Source organism: Chrysoperla carnea, chromosome 1, assembly GCF_905475395.1.
Source record: "Chrysoperla carnea chromosome 1, inChrCarn1.1, whole genome shotgun sequence".
NCBI classification, from domain to species: Eukaryota; Metazoa; Arthropoda; class Insecta; order Neuroptera; family Chrysopidae; genus Chrysoperla; species Chrysoperla carnea.
Genome location: NC_058337.1, coordinates 138,580,612 through 138,599,564, shown reverse-complemented (window position 1 = coordinate 138,599,564; position 18,953 = coordinate 138,580,612). Strand labels below are relative to the sequence as shown.

Here is an 18,953-nt window from a genome sequence, read left to right as displayed (position 1 = left end):
AACGTTCCATGCACCTTTCTGCTAATATTTTTGTTTCCTCTGGTATCTTCTCTTCTCCCAATAGCTCTAGTGTCTTTTCATCACCTAGCTTGACTCCTATAGCCATAGTGAGATACATAAGAAATTCATCAGGGATTATACCATATCCATTAATTATACTCATTGCTAAGTAACATAAAATGCCGTCTCTTTTACGCCTATAACAAAATTTAAAAATAAATCCCAAGTGGAATCTTTCTTTGCATTATCTGATATTTCTCTTAGAATTACATCAGTTTTATATGCTTCATCTGCCTCACATTTTCTACGCTCCGCATAATGCGACATTATATCTTTTAAATTCTCTTTCATATAGAATTTATTAGATAAGTATGTATTAATTCCACTTTGATCATTTTCCGGTATATTTACCCTTTTATATTTAAATTGCATATTTAACTCTCTCAATTATTTTTTTATTATATCAGTGCCCCGTGCAGCAAATTTGTGCATGTTTGGAGTTTGTGGTGGCGGGTTAATAGTAAAATTTTCTACAGGTGAAGTAGGACCGGTCACTGGTCAACCGGTCATTTTTTGGGCATCTCCTAACCTTCCTACATTCTCTATCCCTTTAATTTGTATATTATTTATTACTTCTTTTGGTATACCTCCTGATTTATATGTACTTCTTATATTAAGTGTTTCTTCAAATATGTTATGTCGTTTACTGTTATACGGGACATTAGATGGAGATGGTAATGTAGTAGGCACTGGTGATTGCGATAAATCTACTGCAACATTACTTTTTACATTTAGCTCTTTTTCAAGACCTGCCTTTTTAATCAATTGCTCCATTTCTTTTATGGCTTTTGTTTCACCTTTTAAACTCTCTATTTCTTGATATCGCGTGATATTTCCTTTAAAATGGGTTCTAATACGCTCTTTGACTAAATCAGGATGTGTTTCAACTACTTTTAACAGTTTCTCCCTTTCTAAATCCAATTCTGCTATAGCTGGATTTATATGTTGCTCTAATCTTTCTTTGTATAAACTGATGTTTGTTTCATATTGTTGTTTCTTTTGTAGCAATTCATCTTTGCCTTCGAGATTTTGCTCAACTTCTATCTTTTGTGCTATTATATTAAGTTGTTCATGTTCATGTTCAATTGCATGATTTAAATCTCTATGTAATTCATGTGTTCTTTTAGCAAAATCAATATCTTGACACGCTTCTCTTTCGAGCTGCTCTTTCTCTTCTGTACTACGATACTGTCCACGGGCTAATCTTTTTTGCTCTTCCGTTAAAGAATTAGGATCATTATAAATCTGATCTAAAAACCTATTGTTTAATATTAATCTCTCTCTTGATTCTTTCTCAATTTTTTCATATTCAGCCCAGTTGTTATTTATTCTTGTTTTCTTTCTTCGTGTTCCAAATGTTTTCGCACCATCTCAGGATCTGGATGCTCTTGTGCTTCTAGATTATCTGAAGTAGCGTCATTACGAATAACCTCCTTAGCCGTTTCCTCTCTACTTTCCACCGCATTTAACATAGATTTAATTGTTGCCAATAACTCAGGATTATTCGTACTTGCAGCTAGGGAAGCTAATGCACCAGCTAATCTACCTAACTCTGCATAATTGTTAGTAGCAGATGCCATTTGCGCTTTAATGTCACCAAGCACATTCTTCACTTGATCATCTTCTAATTTTTGTGTAGGCTCTCCTTTATATATTCTAGATAATAGCTGTTTTAGGTCCTTATCTATACTATCTGCATTTTGCTTATCAGGTTCTGTAGAATCTTTATTCGCATTAACACTTTCTGCCTTATCTTGAGTATCGCCTATATTAGTACCCAGTGATGACTGTTCCTTTTTATTATTTATTTCGTTCTGCTCAACCCCGACAGGATCATTTGCTGTGCCTTCTTCCCCCAAAACTTTATCATATTCACTATTTATCTGAGAAGTATTTTGCTCACCTGATATATTAGCGTTTGATGGTGAGGTAACTGCCTCTGGTGTTATAGCATCGTTATTAGTACTAGTATTTTCTTTTTGGCCCTGATTATTACTGCTGTTATTATCATTCAGTTGTATTTGGTTATTATTTACATTTTTATCGTCTTGTCCATCTTTACTCATAAAACCTCCTTTATATTTTCATTTTTTGTTGCTAAAATGCTTTACTACTTCTTTATTATTTAACTTTAATTATTCAAAAACGTTAATCGTACAAAGTAACTCAATGTCAATTCTTTTTATCCTTTTCACTTTTTTAAGGATATGCTTCTGCAACATCAGGCTTTAGCTCTATAGCTTTCTTGTATGCTTCTAATGCTTCTTCATATCTCTTAAGCTCATCAAGTGCATTGCCTTTTTTGTTATATGCTTCTGTACATTGTGGGTTTAACTCTATCGCCTTGTCGTATGCAGCGATTGCCTCTTCATATCTCTTAAGGATAGTGGACTGAAAAATCAAGACAAAAAAATGAGTTGTATGTTTTCCTAATTTTGCGAATATCAGGCAGCAATTTGCTGATAATTTTGCATATAATTCAGATATACATTCATAGGCTTTTTATAACCAATACTTGAATGAAATCTGTGATAATTATATTTATTCAGATAATGATCAATCCCCTCTTTTAACTCTTTAACATTGTTAAAATCATTAATAAAGATACAATTATATTTTAAAGTTCTAAAAAACCTTACTATTACTATATTATCAATACTTCTACCTTTGCCATTCATTGAAATTTGGATATCATGCTCTTTGAGAATATTTATGTGGTCATAACTGGTATATTGGCTACCTTGATCACTATTAAATATCTGTGGAGCGTTATACTTACTTAGAGCTTGTTTCAAGACATCAGTTACAAGAGATGCATCCATAGAATTTGACAGTTTATAGCTCAATATGGCCTTGCTATGCCAATCTATAATAGCTGCCATATACATAAAGCCACCATTAGTTCTAATGTAAGTAATGTCACCACTCCAAACCTCATTCACATTAGGCACATACACTTGCTTTGTTGAGCCAGATTTAGTCCAATATTGATCAAGTAAGTAGCTATAGATCTTATGCTCACTATCGTTTTGAGAAGTAGATTTTTTCTTATGTGGGTAAATAGCTTCTATACCCATCATCCTCATATATTTCAGTACTCGATCTTTACCGACAATAAAACCATCTTCTAGTAATTGTTGATGAATATAGCGATAACTAAAATTCAGGATTATCTGTATATATTTCATCTATTCTATTTAAAATACTTTATTTATTTATACTCATCTCCTTGGATTTATAGTAGGCTGTAGATCGACTAATCTTTAATAGTTCACACTGTCTTGATTTTGGGAGTTGATTTAGCTTGGAGTGTACAAGACTCTTTTTATTTGATAAATCCAAGCTTTTGAGCTTTCCCACGACCCAGTCCCTCTCATCTGTGATTTTACCAAGAGCTTTAGCAAGTTCATCATTTTGCTCTTGTAAATGATTTATTTGTTCTTGATATTCACTCAAAACTTAAGCTGGTTCAAAAGTTAATGCCGCATTACCTAAAAACTGTTTTTTCCAATTTTGAATTGTTTTAACACTTATTGCATATTTTGAGGCTAACTGACTAAGTGACGACTCCTCTTTTAGTAATTCTAATACTATCCATGTTTTTTCTGAAGCACTGAAAATTTTTACTTTATTTTTCTTCATCTTTCCTCTTAAGTTTATTGCTATTTATTCTAACTTATTGCGGAAACACACTCCTTCATTTTTTTGTCCCATTGTTTCAGTCCATTATATTTTTGCTACAGGAATAAAACGCAAGATTCTGGAAGACCTAAGGTCTCTATCTTTTGTAGAAAGACAGGAAAATATTATTCTCCTTGGTCCTTCTGGAGTAGGAAAAACCCATATAGCTATTGCCCTTGGTTATGCAGCTACACAATGTGGAATCAAGACTAAATTTATAACAGCTGCAGATTTGATGCTTGTACTGAATACCGGACTAAACCAGGGAAACCTGGACTCCAAATTCAGAAGAGTCATACTACCATATAAATTACTTATAATAGATGAATTTGGATATCTGCCGTTAAAACAGAAACAAGCTAGCCTATTATTTCGGGTTATAGCAAAGCGTTAAGGGTAGCATAATTCTTACAAGTAATCTTCCATTTGGACAATGGCACAATAGTCTTGCTCAGGATAGTGCTCTTACAGCTGCTATCTTAGATCGTCTGCTTCATCACTCCACTATACTCAATATTAAAGGTGATAGTGTCAGGCTTAAGGATAAAAAGAAAGCTGGTCTTGTGTCAATAGAAATTACTAATAAACAGGAGGATAATTTAATGAGTGCGCCAAGGGAAGTGCGTAAAAATCAGTCGGTGAGAATCCGATCTATGCAAAGTCTAACCAACAGCATAGAGGCAACTATTGCATTACAGGCGGTGAAAAATGTAATGAAGCCAATAGAAGCGACATATCAGGTTACAACGCAAGTGAAGGTGTTGAGCCCCGAAATAGACAACATTATAGAGGTCGACGTTTTTCATAGTGCGGAAGGCAGCATGAATGGTGACGCAATGGTAAGTCATTACTCACTCTATCGGGGTCGAAGTCCGTTGCATGATATGAGATGGAGTTTACGTAAACATGGGAGATCTTCTGTGTTCTTGCAAGAGTATGTCGGGTCAAGTCAAAACAGGCAAGAACTGACAAATGATACAGAAGAAGTCGGACTGACTGATAGTACTCGGAGCATAGGAAAGCTATGTACATGGGGAAGCGGTCAGCAATAGAACGTTTGGTTGAGTACCGTTCAAGATAACACGCTGAGGTTATTATAGTGATGCAGGTTAAACCCAATCAAATAGCTAAAAGAGCAAAGATGTATTAATTCTAGTCCTGATAGTAAATGTTTTATTGGAGAGCCGTGTGCGGGAAAATCGCAAGCACGGTTCTGTGGGGGTTACCATAGCATTTTAAATATAGAGTAAGTGTTATGGTTTCTACCCGACCTTAAATATCAGATAATTTTTTTATGATATTGTATCAATTTTCAGCCGTTGCATACTAAAAATATGTATCATTTTTCGACCGCTGTTGACAATTGAAGATGAATAAAATAAATATAAAGACAAAATGACATATTCTGTACACTTTAGGAAGAAAATATTATCAATGAGAGAGAAGGAAGTTTTAAGTTTTACATCAATATCAAAGAAGTTTAACATAGGCAGAAACACAATATTTAGTTGGACAAAAAAATTACACTCTCAAAAGCATAGGGATAAGAAAGCAATAAAAATAGATCCTGATAAACTAAGACAAGATGTAATAGAATACTGTGATGTTTATCAATATGAACGTGCTGAGCGTTTAGGTGTTAGCAGATCTGGCATTCAGAGAGCACTTAAGAAATTAAATATCACTTATAAAAAAAGCTTTACGACATCCAAAGACAAAAGAAGAAGAGAGATTAGAATTTCAGGATAAAATTAAGAATTACAAGTTACAGGGAACATGTATTGTTTATGTAGTTAAGTGGGATAGGGTTAACACCCTCGCCTTTAGGCGAACACTTTAGTATAATCTATCTAATAGGTTACTGGAGGAAGAGATGGAATATAGGAGAGGGTCTCATAGCCTGTATGATTTAAAGTATCATATAGTGTTTTGTACAAAGTACAGGTATAGAGTTTTAACTGGGCAAATAGCAAGTAGAGCAAGGGAAGTAATTCAAGAAATATGTGCAGCTAATTACATAGATATAATTAGTGGCAGCATAAGTCCTGATCATGTTCATATATTAGTATCAGTTCCACCGAGTATCTCAATATCTAAGGTGTTACAATATATTAAAGGAAAGAGTAGTCGTAAATGCTACAGGAATTTGAACTACTTCGTAAGCGATATTGGGATCAACATCTTTGGGCTAGAGGGTATTTTGTTGTTACAGTTGGTAATGTGAATTCAGAAGCAGTACAGAAGTATATAGAGCAACAAGAAGAATATCATAAAAAAGATGATTTTAGAATATCAGAGTTTTAGCGTTTACGCTTTTAATCTGCTTTGCAAGCGTAAACCAAACTACCGGCTTTAGACGGTAGTAATTGATATAGATGAGAGTGGCTTTGTAGAAAATGCCCTAAGAACACATAGATATTCAATATAAGGTACAAGATGCTACGGCATAAATGATTGGCACCCATCAAAAAGGACTAATGTTATAGGTGCATTAATAGGTAAATCTCTGTTAACTGTCTCACTTTTGAATGTAATATTAATAGCACTATTTTTAATTGCTGGGTAGGACAGGATTTGATACCTAAATTACCTAGTAGGTCAGTGATCGTGATGGATAACGCAGCTTTCCATAAAAATGAGGATTTAAAGACCATGGTAAAAAAAGCGGGGCATTTAATAGAGTATTTACCTCCTTATTCTCCTGACCTTAATCCTATTGAGCAAAAATGGTTTCAAGCAAAATCTAGGAGAAACAAATATCATTGTGATATAGATACCTTGTTTGAAAAGTATATAACCTAACTGTTTTAAAGTGGTTTAGCTATAGATGCGACAGAACCATATATGGTAGTTATATAAATTAATATAAGTCAAGTGTTGTGGAAGAGTTAGAATATTGGGAAAAAGATTTTGAAGATTGTATTTATGCTACAAGATTACTGGATAAAGTAATTTATTTAAATAGCATAGTAAAAGTACCTCCAGTTGATGTGTTGGAAATAAAAAAAGCAATTTATTACGCTCGGAAATGTCATGGAAGTCAAATGCGTCAATCAGGAGAACCATTTTACTCACATCCGATAGAGGTGGCATATCTGATATCGGATTATTTATTTAGAACAGATGTACTAGTAACTAGTATACTTCATGATACTATAGAAGATACAGAACTTACTAAGGAGAAAATAGCTGAAGAATTTGACTGGAAAGTAGCAAATCAGGTGATGGATTTAACCAGGATTAAGGAGAATGACATTAAGATTAGTTCTGCTGAAATGGTAGAGATGTTATATAAAGAGAAAAAACATGATGTACTGTTAATAAAACTTTTTGATAGACTGCATAATATGCAGACAATAGGGGCTAAATCTCCTGAAAAAATTAAGAAAGTTGTAAATGAAACTATACAGGAATTTTTAGTTTTATCTGTATATTTAGAATTACCAGAAATAACAATTGATCTTCTACAACTATGTTGTGATACTCTTACATTATCAGATTATTCTATTTTAGATTATTATAAACCATTTTCCTTGGATAATTATCAGCCTCTTTTTCTAACTTCTCAAAATGATATAGGCCAAAAGTATATCCTATAATTAAAGGAATTATTATGACTAATAATCCATAGTGTCCAAAAACTTGTACAAAATACGTAAGCCCAAAAGATGTTACAATATACATGACAGAATGTGCTATAGCATATGTTACATTTGCATAAGTGAAACGTTTAAAAACAGGGAAATGTTTAAAAAATATCGGCATACCTGGCGTTTGTGAGGGTCCAAATACTATAGGTAACAGTTGTATTAATAATCAATTACTACCGTCTAAAGCCGGTAGTTTGGTTTACGCTTGCAAAGCAGATTAAAAGCGTAAACGCTAAAACTCTGATATTCTAAAATCATCTTTTTTATGATATTCTTCTTGTTGCTCTATATACTTCTGTACTGCTTCTGAATTCACATTACCAACTGTAACAACAAAATACCCTCTAGCCCAAAGATGTTGACCCCAATATCGCTTACGAAGTAGTTCAAATTTCTGTAGCAATTTACGACTACTCTTTCCTTTAATATATTGTAACACCTTAGATATTGAGATACTCGGTGGAACTGATAATAATATATGAACATGATCAGGACTTATGCTGTCACTAATTATATCTATGTAATTAGCTGCACATATTTCCTGAATTACTTCCCTTGCTCTACTTGCTATTTGCCCAGTTAAAACTCTATACCTGTACTTTGTACAAAACACTATATGATACTTTAAATCATACAGGCTATGAGACCCTCTTCTATATTCCATCTCTTCCTCTAGTATCCTATTAGATAGATTATACTAAAGTATTCGCCTAAAGGCGAGGGTGTTAACCCTATCCCACTTAACTACATAAAAAATATGATTTTAGAATATCAGAGTTTTAGCGTTTAAGCTTTTAATCTGCTTTGCAAGCGTAAACCAAACTACCGGCTTTAGACGGTAGTAATTGATATAACCTTTGAGAATATTACACACTTATTTGGACAGAGCCTAAGACTCGAATAAGCTTTAGCTTGATATGCGACTTCTAGTCGCTATAATCAAACTTTCATCTCTCAGATGAAAGTGGTTGATTTTCTTTATTTTCTTTGCTAATCGCTTCTTTTACTTCCCCGAACTGTGCTTCAACAAAATAACTAGCTCCAGCTTTTACTGCCGATTTAAATTTTTGAAAACCAGTTTTCTCAGGAGGTTCTTTAAACTCATCTCTTGCTCCTACTTCTTTTTGCTTTGTAGCAAATGCCGCTTCAAGCTGTATCTGGTTTAGCTTATCTATATTAGGTGTATCTAAAAATTCTTTTAATGTTTGATTATTTATTCTCTCTTGCCTTTCTAATTCTTTTAACTCTTTTTCATTTTCATAATTTCCGGCAGATAGTTTTAAAGTATTTATTTTATTTTTTTTATCATTTCCCCTTTCCATATGTACTATATTCGAGTCCACTTCACCCGTAATATTAACAAAAGCTGCTGTTGCTGCGAATGCAATACCACCTATACTTCCGGTAGCTATTCCATCAGCAAATAAAGATGCCGCTTCTAAAGTAGTATCACGCACTGATTTTACAAATTGTTTAGCACACCCACCTTCAAAAGTTTTATCAGGTGAAGGTTCAGGCGGATTTTTATAAATATCCGGTATTTTAGTATCTAAAAACTTTTGTAAATTCGGAGCATCTTTAGCTATATTTTCCTTAGCTTCCAATACTTTATTAAGCTGTTGTGCTTTAGCTCCTTTAATACTTTCTAAAGCCGTTTTCTCTCTATCTAATTTTTTGTCCTCTCGCACTTCAAGTGTTTCTTTCGTAACATTATATGCCACAGCAGTTAGAGAAAGAGCCGCAATACCGACACCTATAGGTGTTGGATTTAATGCTACTGAACTAATTGCACCGCCTTCTTTAAGAATTCTTTTAGTACCTTTGCTTGATATTACCTTATACGTTTTATCTAAACCATCTGCTATTGTATTACCACCAGACACACTAGTTCTAATTTTATTAAGAGCTTTATCATATAAGCCAGGGCTATGCTGTCCTTCTTCCTTATTTTTCCACCTTTTCGAGCTTTATCGAGTGGATCAGCTGCTTTTGATACAGCTGTTGCTACTTTAGACCCGCCTTTTGCTACTCCTTCTACTATATGCTCAACACCGCCGACAATATCATGTGCAGCAATTTTACCTACTCCTTTAACCACCCCGGCAGTTACATGATATCCTGCCTCAGCAGTAGCTCCTGCAAGTGCAGTAGCTACTGCTCCAGCTCGTGCCATTCTTGTGCCTTTAAGTTTAGGATCATCTTTTAATATTTTTCTTGTTTTTTTCTCTTCTTGGGGATTTGAGGGTGCTGATTGTTCCTGCTCTTGCACAGATTCAGGATTTTGTACATTAACCCCTTCAGGCGTATTTATAGAAAGTTTAAGTTTATTACTTTCTTCCACATTTTTTACTCCCTCTTCAAGCGTATTAATCGACGATTTTAAACTCTCCTTACTTATAAATTTACATCCTTAACATTAAGAATTGAAACAATAAAAAATATACATATAATAAATGAAAAGTTGGGTATACGAAGATCAACTTGGAAAAGAGCAAGGAGTCTAAAGCCCTCGGAGCGGGAGCGGAGCGTATACTTAATACGTGAGCACCACAGATCTTATAAGAGGACGTAGTTTTTTTAATTTTTCAAGTTCATCGAGTATATTTTACCTTTTACCGATTGCGTAACTAGTAATCAGATTTTTAATAGGCTTAAAGTTATTTATCGCTTTAAACCCTATGTGTCTTAAATGCCTTAAACTTTTTGAATGATTTGAGAAAATATTATTTAGCTCATCAGTTAGCTTATACATGATAAAATTATCTGCTTGTCTTGATTTTTGGTATTCTGATAGCGGTAAATTATTATTTATCCCATTAATTAGGGCTTCAGTATCCTTTATACCTTGATTAAGTTCTTGACCGGTCAATGGATGCACAATATGAGCACTATCGGCAATAAGCACTATTTTATTATGAAAATACCTATTTGCTATACGAGCTTTTAGCAGAAAGCCATTTATTTCACTATCAATGATTCTCCCAAGTGAATTACCAACATTTCTTTGCGTTAAAAATCTAACCTCTTCAATAGGCAGCTGCATAATTAAAGCAGTTTGCTCAGAAGAAGTTGACCATATTACAGAAGAACTATGTTGATCTTTCATCGGCAATAATGCAAAAGGACCCAAAGGCAGAAAATGCTCCATAGCACAATTCTCATGCGGTTTTTCATGCTTTATATTAAATACTAAGGCTGTTTGATATGGCTTTTCTATTTCATTTGCAAAATAATGTGATCTAACTTTTGAATTGCTACCGTCACATATTATTAGTAAATTACATTTAACGTGGGTTTCATCATTAAACTTAATAATAGAATATTCGTTATGGCTTATAACTTCTTGATATTCCTTATTATCAATTAATGTTATTAGCGGATTATCAATTATTTTTTACAGTAAAATTTTTTTTAAATCATTATTTTGAACTACATATCCTAAAGAGCCATCATTCCGTAATTCCAATATTTCAGAAGCTTTATTATCAACTACATAAACATCTTTCATGCTGCTTGCAAATTCTTCCAGTTTCTTCCATATATCAATGGAAGATAAAAAATCTTTAGAAGCCTGCGTCAAAGCTGTTGTTCTAATATCGTTAAAAAAACTAGGACTTTTTACAGATTTACTTTCAAATATAGTAGTTTCTATACCTTTTTTGGCAAAACCAAGAGCGGTTAGCATACCACTCAAACCGCATCCCAAAATAACTTTATCAATCTGCTTTGTTTTTATCTGATTCATATACAAAATATTTTAAATAACCATTTGTTGCTATAAAGCTTAATAGAAAATAAATAATTGCTATACCTAAATATGAACTATTGCCTAGATAAAAACCCAAGCAGCAAATAAATAAACTCACCACACTAGTTAAACTGTTTAGGATTGATAGCTTAGTGAAAATATCCGTTTTTCTAATAAATAGATAGGTTATTAAAGAAATAAATAAAGAAATGATAATTAGAAAGATATTAATCATAATTAATTTGCTTTGTATTTATAAGGGCTTGTTGAAAAACGTCATTGCGAGAAGCATAGCTTTGATGCAATCTTAGGATGTTTAATAAGATTGCCTCCGCCCTCGGCTTTGCCACTCCTCGCAATGACTAATCAACCACTTTCATCTGAGAGATAAAAGTTTGATTATAGCGACTAGACGTCGCATATCAAGCTAAAGCTTATTCGAGTCTTATGTTAGAAATCATGTCTGATTCATGTGCATCAGTATGCTTATTAATATATTCATTAATTATATCATCAGTCACATTAACACTAGTAGCACTAAAGTAACCCCGAGCCCACAAATGTCTACCCAAGTATTTTTGTTTTAATATTGGAAATTCCTCTTGCATCTTCTTTGAAGATCTGACTTTCGCTTTTTGTACAAATTCACAGATTTTTATATGAGGTGGAATATTAGCAAAAATGTGTATATGATCGCTTGATACTACTCCATTTTCTATTTTAATACCTAATTCTGTTGCTACCTGTGCAATAGTTTCTCGAACCCTCTTTTTTATATCGTAAGTTAATACCTTATATCGATACTTTGTAATCCACACTATGTGATAGCGATGATAGTAAACTGTATGTGATTTCCTGCTGTAATGTGTCATAGTGCTTATGATGCTAACGCATCATCGTGCACATGGCAAGCTAAAGCTTCCCCATCTGGAAGATGGAGGTTTGTACCTCCAAAGGGACTATCAAAAGCTGTATTATAATAATACAAACTGCAAATAAATTTAATTAAAAATACTTAAATAATTTTAATATACGTAACTGTTTAACTTAATATTAAGCTGTTTTAGATGAAGAAGTTAGAAAACACTTGAAGTCTTATAGGATGTTGGCGAGAGTGACGGGACTCGAACCCGCGACCTTCTGCGTGACAGGCAGACGCTCTAACCAACTGAGCTACACCCCCCTTTAAGGGATAATAAATTATATATAACAATTCTTTCGATCGTGCAAGGATAAAATAGTTTATTTTCATTTTTTTGGAGCATATATACAGCATATGAAATATTTAAATAACTTATAAAATACTAAAAACCCTTAAAATAAGGCAAGAATGACGGGACTCGAACCCGCGACCTTCTGCGTGACAGGCAAGCGCTCTAACCAACTGAGCTATATGAATCAGTATTTATAATAAAATCTAAAATAATTATCAATAATATTTTTTTTCCATCTTTAGTTGAACCCCTAAAAATTATTATACTTTTTTAGGATTTTCTTAATAAGGGCAGCATATAAGCCGGTTCGCTTATATTAAGGGATCTAATTTTATTAATCAACCACTTTCATCTGAGAGATAAAAGTTTGATTATAGCGACTAGAAGTCGCATATCAAGCTAAAGCTTATTCGAGTCTTATGTTAGAAATCATGTCTGACTCATGTGCATCAGTATGCTTATTAATATATTCATTAATTATATCATCAGTCACATTACCACTAGTAGCACTAAAGTAACCCCGTGCCCACAAATGTCTACCCAAGTATTTTTGTTTTAATATTGGAAATTCCTCTTGCATCTTCTTTGAAGATCTGACTTTCGCTTTTTGTACAAATTCACAGATTTTTATATGAGGTGGAATATTAGCAAAAATGTGTATATGATCGCTTGATACTACTCCAGTTTCGATTTTAATACCTAATTCTGTTGCTACCTGTGCAATAATTTCTCGAACCCCCTTTTTTATATCGTAAGTTAATACCTTATATCGATACTTTGTAATCCACACTATGTGATAGCGATGATAGTAAAATGTATGTGATTTCCTGCTGTAATGTGTCATAGTGCTTATGATGCTAACGCATCATCGTGCACATGGCAAGCTAAAGCTTCCCCATCTGGAAGATGGAGGTTTGTACCTCCAAAGAGACTCTCAAAAATTAAGAGTATAATATGACAAAACCATCTGTTATTAAATTAGCTACCCCTTTTGAACGCTTAAAATTTTATAATCCTTTACCTGATATTGCACTTAGGTTCGCTATTATTATGCAAGCAATAATTGATTCAACTAATACTTCCCCAAAAAAAAACAGGCTAAAAAAGCAGAAGATGCGGCTAAAAAATGGATTTTTATAGATAATGAAGATTTTATTACCATATGTTTTAAAGCAGGGATAGAACCCTCTTTAGTAAGAAAAATTACTAAGGACTTAATTAGACTACAAGAAAATAAATCAGTTACCCATGAAAGAGATTTATTTTGTAATAAAAGCTTGAAATTACGCTAAATATAAATTAATTATATAGATGTTACTAGGTAACATCTATATACACTATAACTAATATTTACGTTATAGTTTTAATTTCAAGCTATAAGGTTATTTATGATTATTTCAGATTCAGGACAACATATTTCTATTGGTAATAATTTACAAGAATATTCAAAAGAAAGAGCTAACCAAGTTCTAACAAATTATTTTTCTGATATAATAAGTGCAGATATACATTATTCAAAAGAAGGAATAAATTTTAAATGCGCTATTATAGCAAAATATGGTTCAGGTAAGCATAATATCGTTAAGAGTAACGAGAGCTGCAATGACATATATGTAGCATTTGACAAAGCTATGGCAAAACTCGAAAAGCAGCTTAGAAAATATAAATCAAAACTAAAAAATCATCACACAGGTAAAGTAAAAATATCTGAAATCGATTCTGAAGGTACTAAATATATTATTAGTCCTCAAGATCAAGAAAATACTAATGATACAAATGATGCTAATTATCCAATAATTATTGCTGAAAAACCTGTAGAAATATTAAAGCTATCAGTAAAAGACGCAGTAATGAAAATGGATTTAGAAAATTTACCGGCAGTTAGTATTCAAAAATATTAATAACAATCGTATAAATATAGTTTATTACCGTAAAGATGGTAATATTTCTTGGGTAGATTATAATTAATGATTCTTCCTTATAAAGGAATTAAACCAAATATTAATAAAACTGCTTATATTGCTCCAAGTAGTTCTATAATAGGTAATGTTAAGATCGGAAGTAATTCAAGCATTTGGTTTAACACTGTTTTAAGAGGAGATGTTGAATCAATAAAGATAGGGGATAATACTAACGTACAAGACGGCAGCGTAATTCATACTTCAAGGTTTAATGGTCCTGTAGAAATAGGCAATAACATAACTATTGGTCATTTATCGCTTATTCATGCTTGTATTATCTGCAATAATGCCTTTATTGGTATGAGTAGCACAATAATGGACTATGCAGTAATAGAAGAATATGCTTTTGTTGCTGCAGGAAGCCTTGTACCTCCTAAAAAAATAATTAAATCTAAAGAATTATGGATGGGTCGCCCTGCAAAATTCGTTAGATATTTAACAGATCAAGAGCTAGAAGAGATGCAAGATAATGTAAGAAATTACGTAGAACTTACTAATATTTATAGCTCTAATAAATAAGTATATAAAAAGTTATAGCTTCTAATTTAGGTTTCGTGAAGATTGATAATTATATAAATCTTTGGCAAAAAATTTTATCTAAAAAACTCTGGCTTAAATAGCTTAAAACTTTCCTGAGCTGACGTTGGTAGTGGCGTTAAATTATATTGCGGATCAAAAGCATTTCCGTAAATCTTTTCTGTTTTTTTAATTGAATTTAGAAAATTTAAAGATAATAATATAGACTTTGAAATAGTAAAAATTGCTATATAAGGATCAGTTTCAGGAGAAGATAAGCGATGTTCTAAACGTTTAGGAACAACATTTGGAGTTCGAATAGCTACACTTCTGTTATTTCCTCCATAAGATACATGAGTTGGTGCCATAAAATCTTTGTCAAGGCGTAAATAATCAATACTACCAGGCATAAAAGCAAGTAGAGTATCTAGCATATAATGGCATAAACCTTGTGCTGCTAAAACTATATAATCGCCAGATTCTATATCAAAACTTATATGGAAATGCATACTATTTCCATAATCATTTAAAAAAGGTTTAGGAGAGAAATCCGTATGAACATTTAAATACTCAGCTATTTTTGTTAAAGTATTTTTAACTTTAAGTATCATTTTTGTATAATTTACTAAATCATGGGATGGAGGAAGATCTATTTCGAATTGATTATTACCTTTTTATTTTTTTATTTTGAAATTGGAAAATGATTTTTTCTAGCTGTTTCTTTTTTTGTAGGTTATTAGATAAGGTATTAATAAAATTCTTATAGGATATTTGCATGGAAGCACTAATAAACGGACTAGTATATTATAAAATTTTTGACGGATTCTAGTCATAGATATGTAAAAAAAAAAAAATTCTATAGGTGAAATAGAAATAATAAGAAACAAAAAAGCCATAACTGATTATTTTAAAGCAGAAGATATTCTAATTTTAAATCAAGTTCATGGTATAGATATTATTGATGCAGATAATAATTCTATTATCATACCTGAAGCTGATGGCAGTATTACTACTAGAAAAAATTAAGTTCTAGCAGTGCAAACTGCAGATTGTGTACCAGTGTTACTTGCAAGCGGTGATGGTAAAATAATTGGAGTAGCACATGCAGGATGGAAAGGTGCTATAAACGGTATTATCCATAACATAGTTAATAAGATGATAGAAAAAGGTGTAGAAAATTTGACTGCACTAATAGGTCCTGCTATAGCACAAGAATCATATGAAGTTGATACAGAATATTATAAGGCTTTTTTAGATAAAGATATTAATAATAAGCAATTCTTCATAAATTCAAAAAAAGAAAATCATTATATGTTTGATTTATCAGGATTTGTAGAATTACAGCTTAAGCAAGCAGGAGTTAAAGATATTAAAAAAATTGCAGAAGATACTTATGCAAACCCAGCAAAATACCCTAGCAAAAGACGCTCTTATCACTTGCAAGAACCTTATAGTCAAAATATATTATCAACAATTATAATTAAAAATTAGTATTATGAACCAAGAAAAATCTTATTATCAAATAGTTTACGCTCCAAACGATATCTTTAAGAAGCAAGCAGAACATATAGAAGTTGTTGATGATAATATTCGTACTATTGTAGACAAAATGCTTAATACTATGCAGATAGAAAGAGAGCTGTAGGGCTTAGTGTTAATATGGTCGATATATTAAAGCGTATAGCGGTAGTTGATTTACATGAGAATAACAAATCATCACCTATTATTTTTATCAATCCGGAAATAACTTATTTCTCAAGTGACAAACAAATATTTATGGAAAGATCTTTATCATTTCCAGGAATAGAAGCACCTATTACCAGATCACAAGCAATAAAAATAAATTACTTTGATTATCAAGGGAATAAACAAGAGCTAGAAGCACAAGATTTCTTAGCAACAGTAATTCAGCATGAAGCAGATTATTTAAATGGCAAAGTTTTTTTAGATCACTTATCTAAACTAAAACGCGACACTTTGCTTAAAAAAATGCTGAAATATATAAAAATGCACCCTCCTCATGTTCATGGAAGTAGCTGTAAGCATTAAGATTATTTAAACATTGACAATATACTATAGCTTTATTACAATATGGTTAATCAATTACTACCGTCTAAAGCCGGTAGTTTGGTTTACGCTTGCAAAGCAGATTAAAAGCGTAAACGCTAAAACTCTGATATTCTAAAATCATCTTTTTTATGATATTATTCTTGTTGCTCTATATACTTCTGTACTGCTTCTGAATTCACATTACCAACTGTAATAACAAAATACCCTCTAGCCCAAAGATGTTGACCCCAATATCGCTTACGAAGTACTTCAAATTCCTGTAGCAATTTACGACTACTCTTTCCTTTAATATATTGTAACACCTTAGATATTGAGATACTCGGTGGAACTGATACTAATATATGAACACGATCAGGACTTATGCAGTTATTAATTATATCTATGTAATTAGCTGCACATATTTCCTGAATTACTTCCCTTGCTCTACTTGCTATTTGCCCAGTTAAAACTCTATACCTGTACTTTGTACAAAACACTATATGGTACTTTAAATCATACTAGTCTTCCTCTAGTAACCTAGTAGATAGATTATACTAAAGTGTTCGCCTAAAGGCGAGGGTGTTAACCCTATCCCACTTAACTACATAAATCTTAATTTTTAGTCTAGACAAATTGGACCACCTCATTCCACAAGCATATAACGATATTACTTTATCATCAAATCCTTCAAATTTACGCACTCCTTTGGACATTATTTTAGGTTCAAATTCTCCATCCCGATCCCTTGGTACCTCTATACTCAATTTACGACCCTCAGGATCTATTAAAGTCTTATCATAGTGACCATTACGTCTGTTATATGAATCTTTCTCATTTTTGAAATGTTGCTCATAACCTATATGAGTTTCCATTTCTTTTTCTAAAATCTTATTTACTATCTGCTTTTTAAATTCTTGAAAGATTCCTTCCTTGCCAAATATCTCAGATGAATCACTTTGGAATAGTATTTCTGATACTACTCTCTCTATAGTTGGATTTGATACTTTGATCTTATTTTTCATATTAGCTCCATGTAAGTTGTTTATGTTATTTTTATTCTTAACTATTTTTACAACTTACACATACTTTCTGATACCCTCGAATAATATTTATCTAACGATATTTTGACCTTTTTTATTAGAAAGATTAGGCGTAGCTATAGGTGATTCAATTTTGATATTGTGAGGTTTAGACTTTAAAGCAAGCCGCTTTGAATCTTCAAACTCTGTTTGATCAAATCTGTGCGGATTAATTTTTCTAAGCTCTACTAAAGCAGCTTTATTATTATGTATTTCATTGAGATTTACATTTCGAAGTTTAGAGTTATCTGATATTTTTTTTTTTTTTTCATCTATAAAATGCTTTAAACCCGTAACAAATTCATTATTTTTTAAACCTTTTGAAAGAGTAGTAATTTTATTATCTATATGCTTGTTATTTGCCTTAATATGAGCATCTAGGACATTCTCTAATTTTTCTCTCAAATAATCTTTTCCTGTAAAAACTGCCTGTATTTTTTCTAAAAATGAAGTGCCTTTATTACTAACTGCCTGTAACTCATTAATTATTGTGTTATTATATTTAGTTATATAATCTGTGTCTAATTTAGATAATAATGTTTCTGTGACCTGCTTATTTTTTGCAACATCTAAGTTATTAATCCCTTTTTGTACTGATTCAAACGACTTAATAGCATTATTAGTTTCATAAGTAAATGTAAGGATATTTTCATCAGTCAACTTTTTCTCATCTAAAACGCATACATTTTTAACGTTAGCTCCATCTTTACCAAAAAAATCGCTAGCATTTTTAGTAATTTGCCGCACTAATGGGTCTAATAATTTTTCATTTTTTAGCAAAGCCGAAACTGTATCTTGCGATATTTCTACATATTTATTTATTTTACCTATAAGTTTTTCATCTTTAAATATTGGCTGATTTTCTTTAGCAAAATTATCATACATAAATATACGGTTTTTTACACGTTCATTTACAAGATTATCTACATTTTTTTGGCTTGATAATTCTGCTTCTAACTGCTTAGGAAGCTTTTCCATTACTTCCTTAATTCCTT

The 18,953-nt window shown here is 32.1% G+C and overlaps 2 protein-coding genes and 1 non-coding gene across 3 annotated transcripts; 1 reads left to right on the top strand and 2 right to left on the bottom strand.

Annotated features, from left to right (window-relative positions):
- Positions 1-165: 165 nt before the first annotated feature.
- On the bottom strand, positions 166-2,126 carry LOC123295600 (centromere-associated protein E-like). Its single transcript, XM_044877011.1, has 3 exons — positions 1,428-2,126; positions 634-1,305; positions 166-342 (listed from the first exon to the last, which is right to left on the bottom strand). Exons 1-3 carry the CDS (start codon positions 2,124-2,126, stop codon positions 166-168), a joined length of 1,548 nt encoding a protein of 515 aa, XP_044732946.1.
- Positions 2,127-12,248: 10,122 nt separating this feature from the next.
- On the bottom strand, positions 12,249-12,322 carry Trnad-guc. Its single transcript has one exon. It is a non-coding gene; the product is annotated as a tRNA-Asp (tRNA).
- Positions 12,323-14,320: 1,998 nt separating this feature from the next.
- On the top strand, positions 14,321-14,833 carry LOC123295590 (gamma carbonic anhydrase 2, mitochondrial-like). Its single transcript, XM_044876999.1, has one exon. The coding sequence runs from the start codon at positions 14,321-14,323 to the stop codon at positions 14,831-14,833; it is 513 nt and encodes a 170-aa protein (XP_044732934.1).
- The last annotated feature ends 4,120 nt before the right edge of the window (positions 14,834-18,953 follow it).

Coding starts and splice junctions, on each gene's coding strand:
- LOC123295590 (XM_044876999.1), top strand. CDS start 14,321: ATGATTCTTCCTTATAAAGGAATTAAACCAAATATTAATAAAACTGCT.
- LOC123295600 (XM_044877011.1), bottom strand. CDS start 2,126: ATGAGTAAAGATGGACAAGACGATAAAAATGTAAATAATAACCAAATA. Junction 1,306..1,427: donor AGCATCCAGATCCTGAGATG/GTGCGAAAACAT, acceptor TTTTTAGATCAG/ATTTATAATGATCCTAATTC. Junction 343..633: donor CAGGAGGTATACCAAAAGAA/GTAATAAATAAT, acceptor TATATGAAAGAG/AATTTAAAAGATATAATGTC.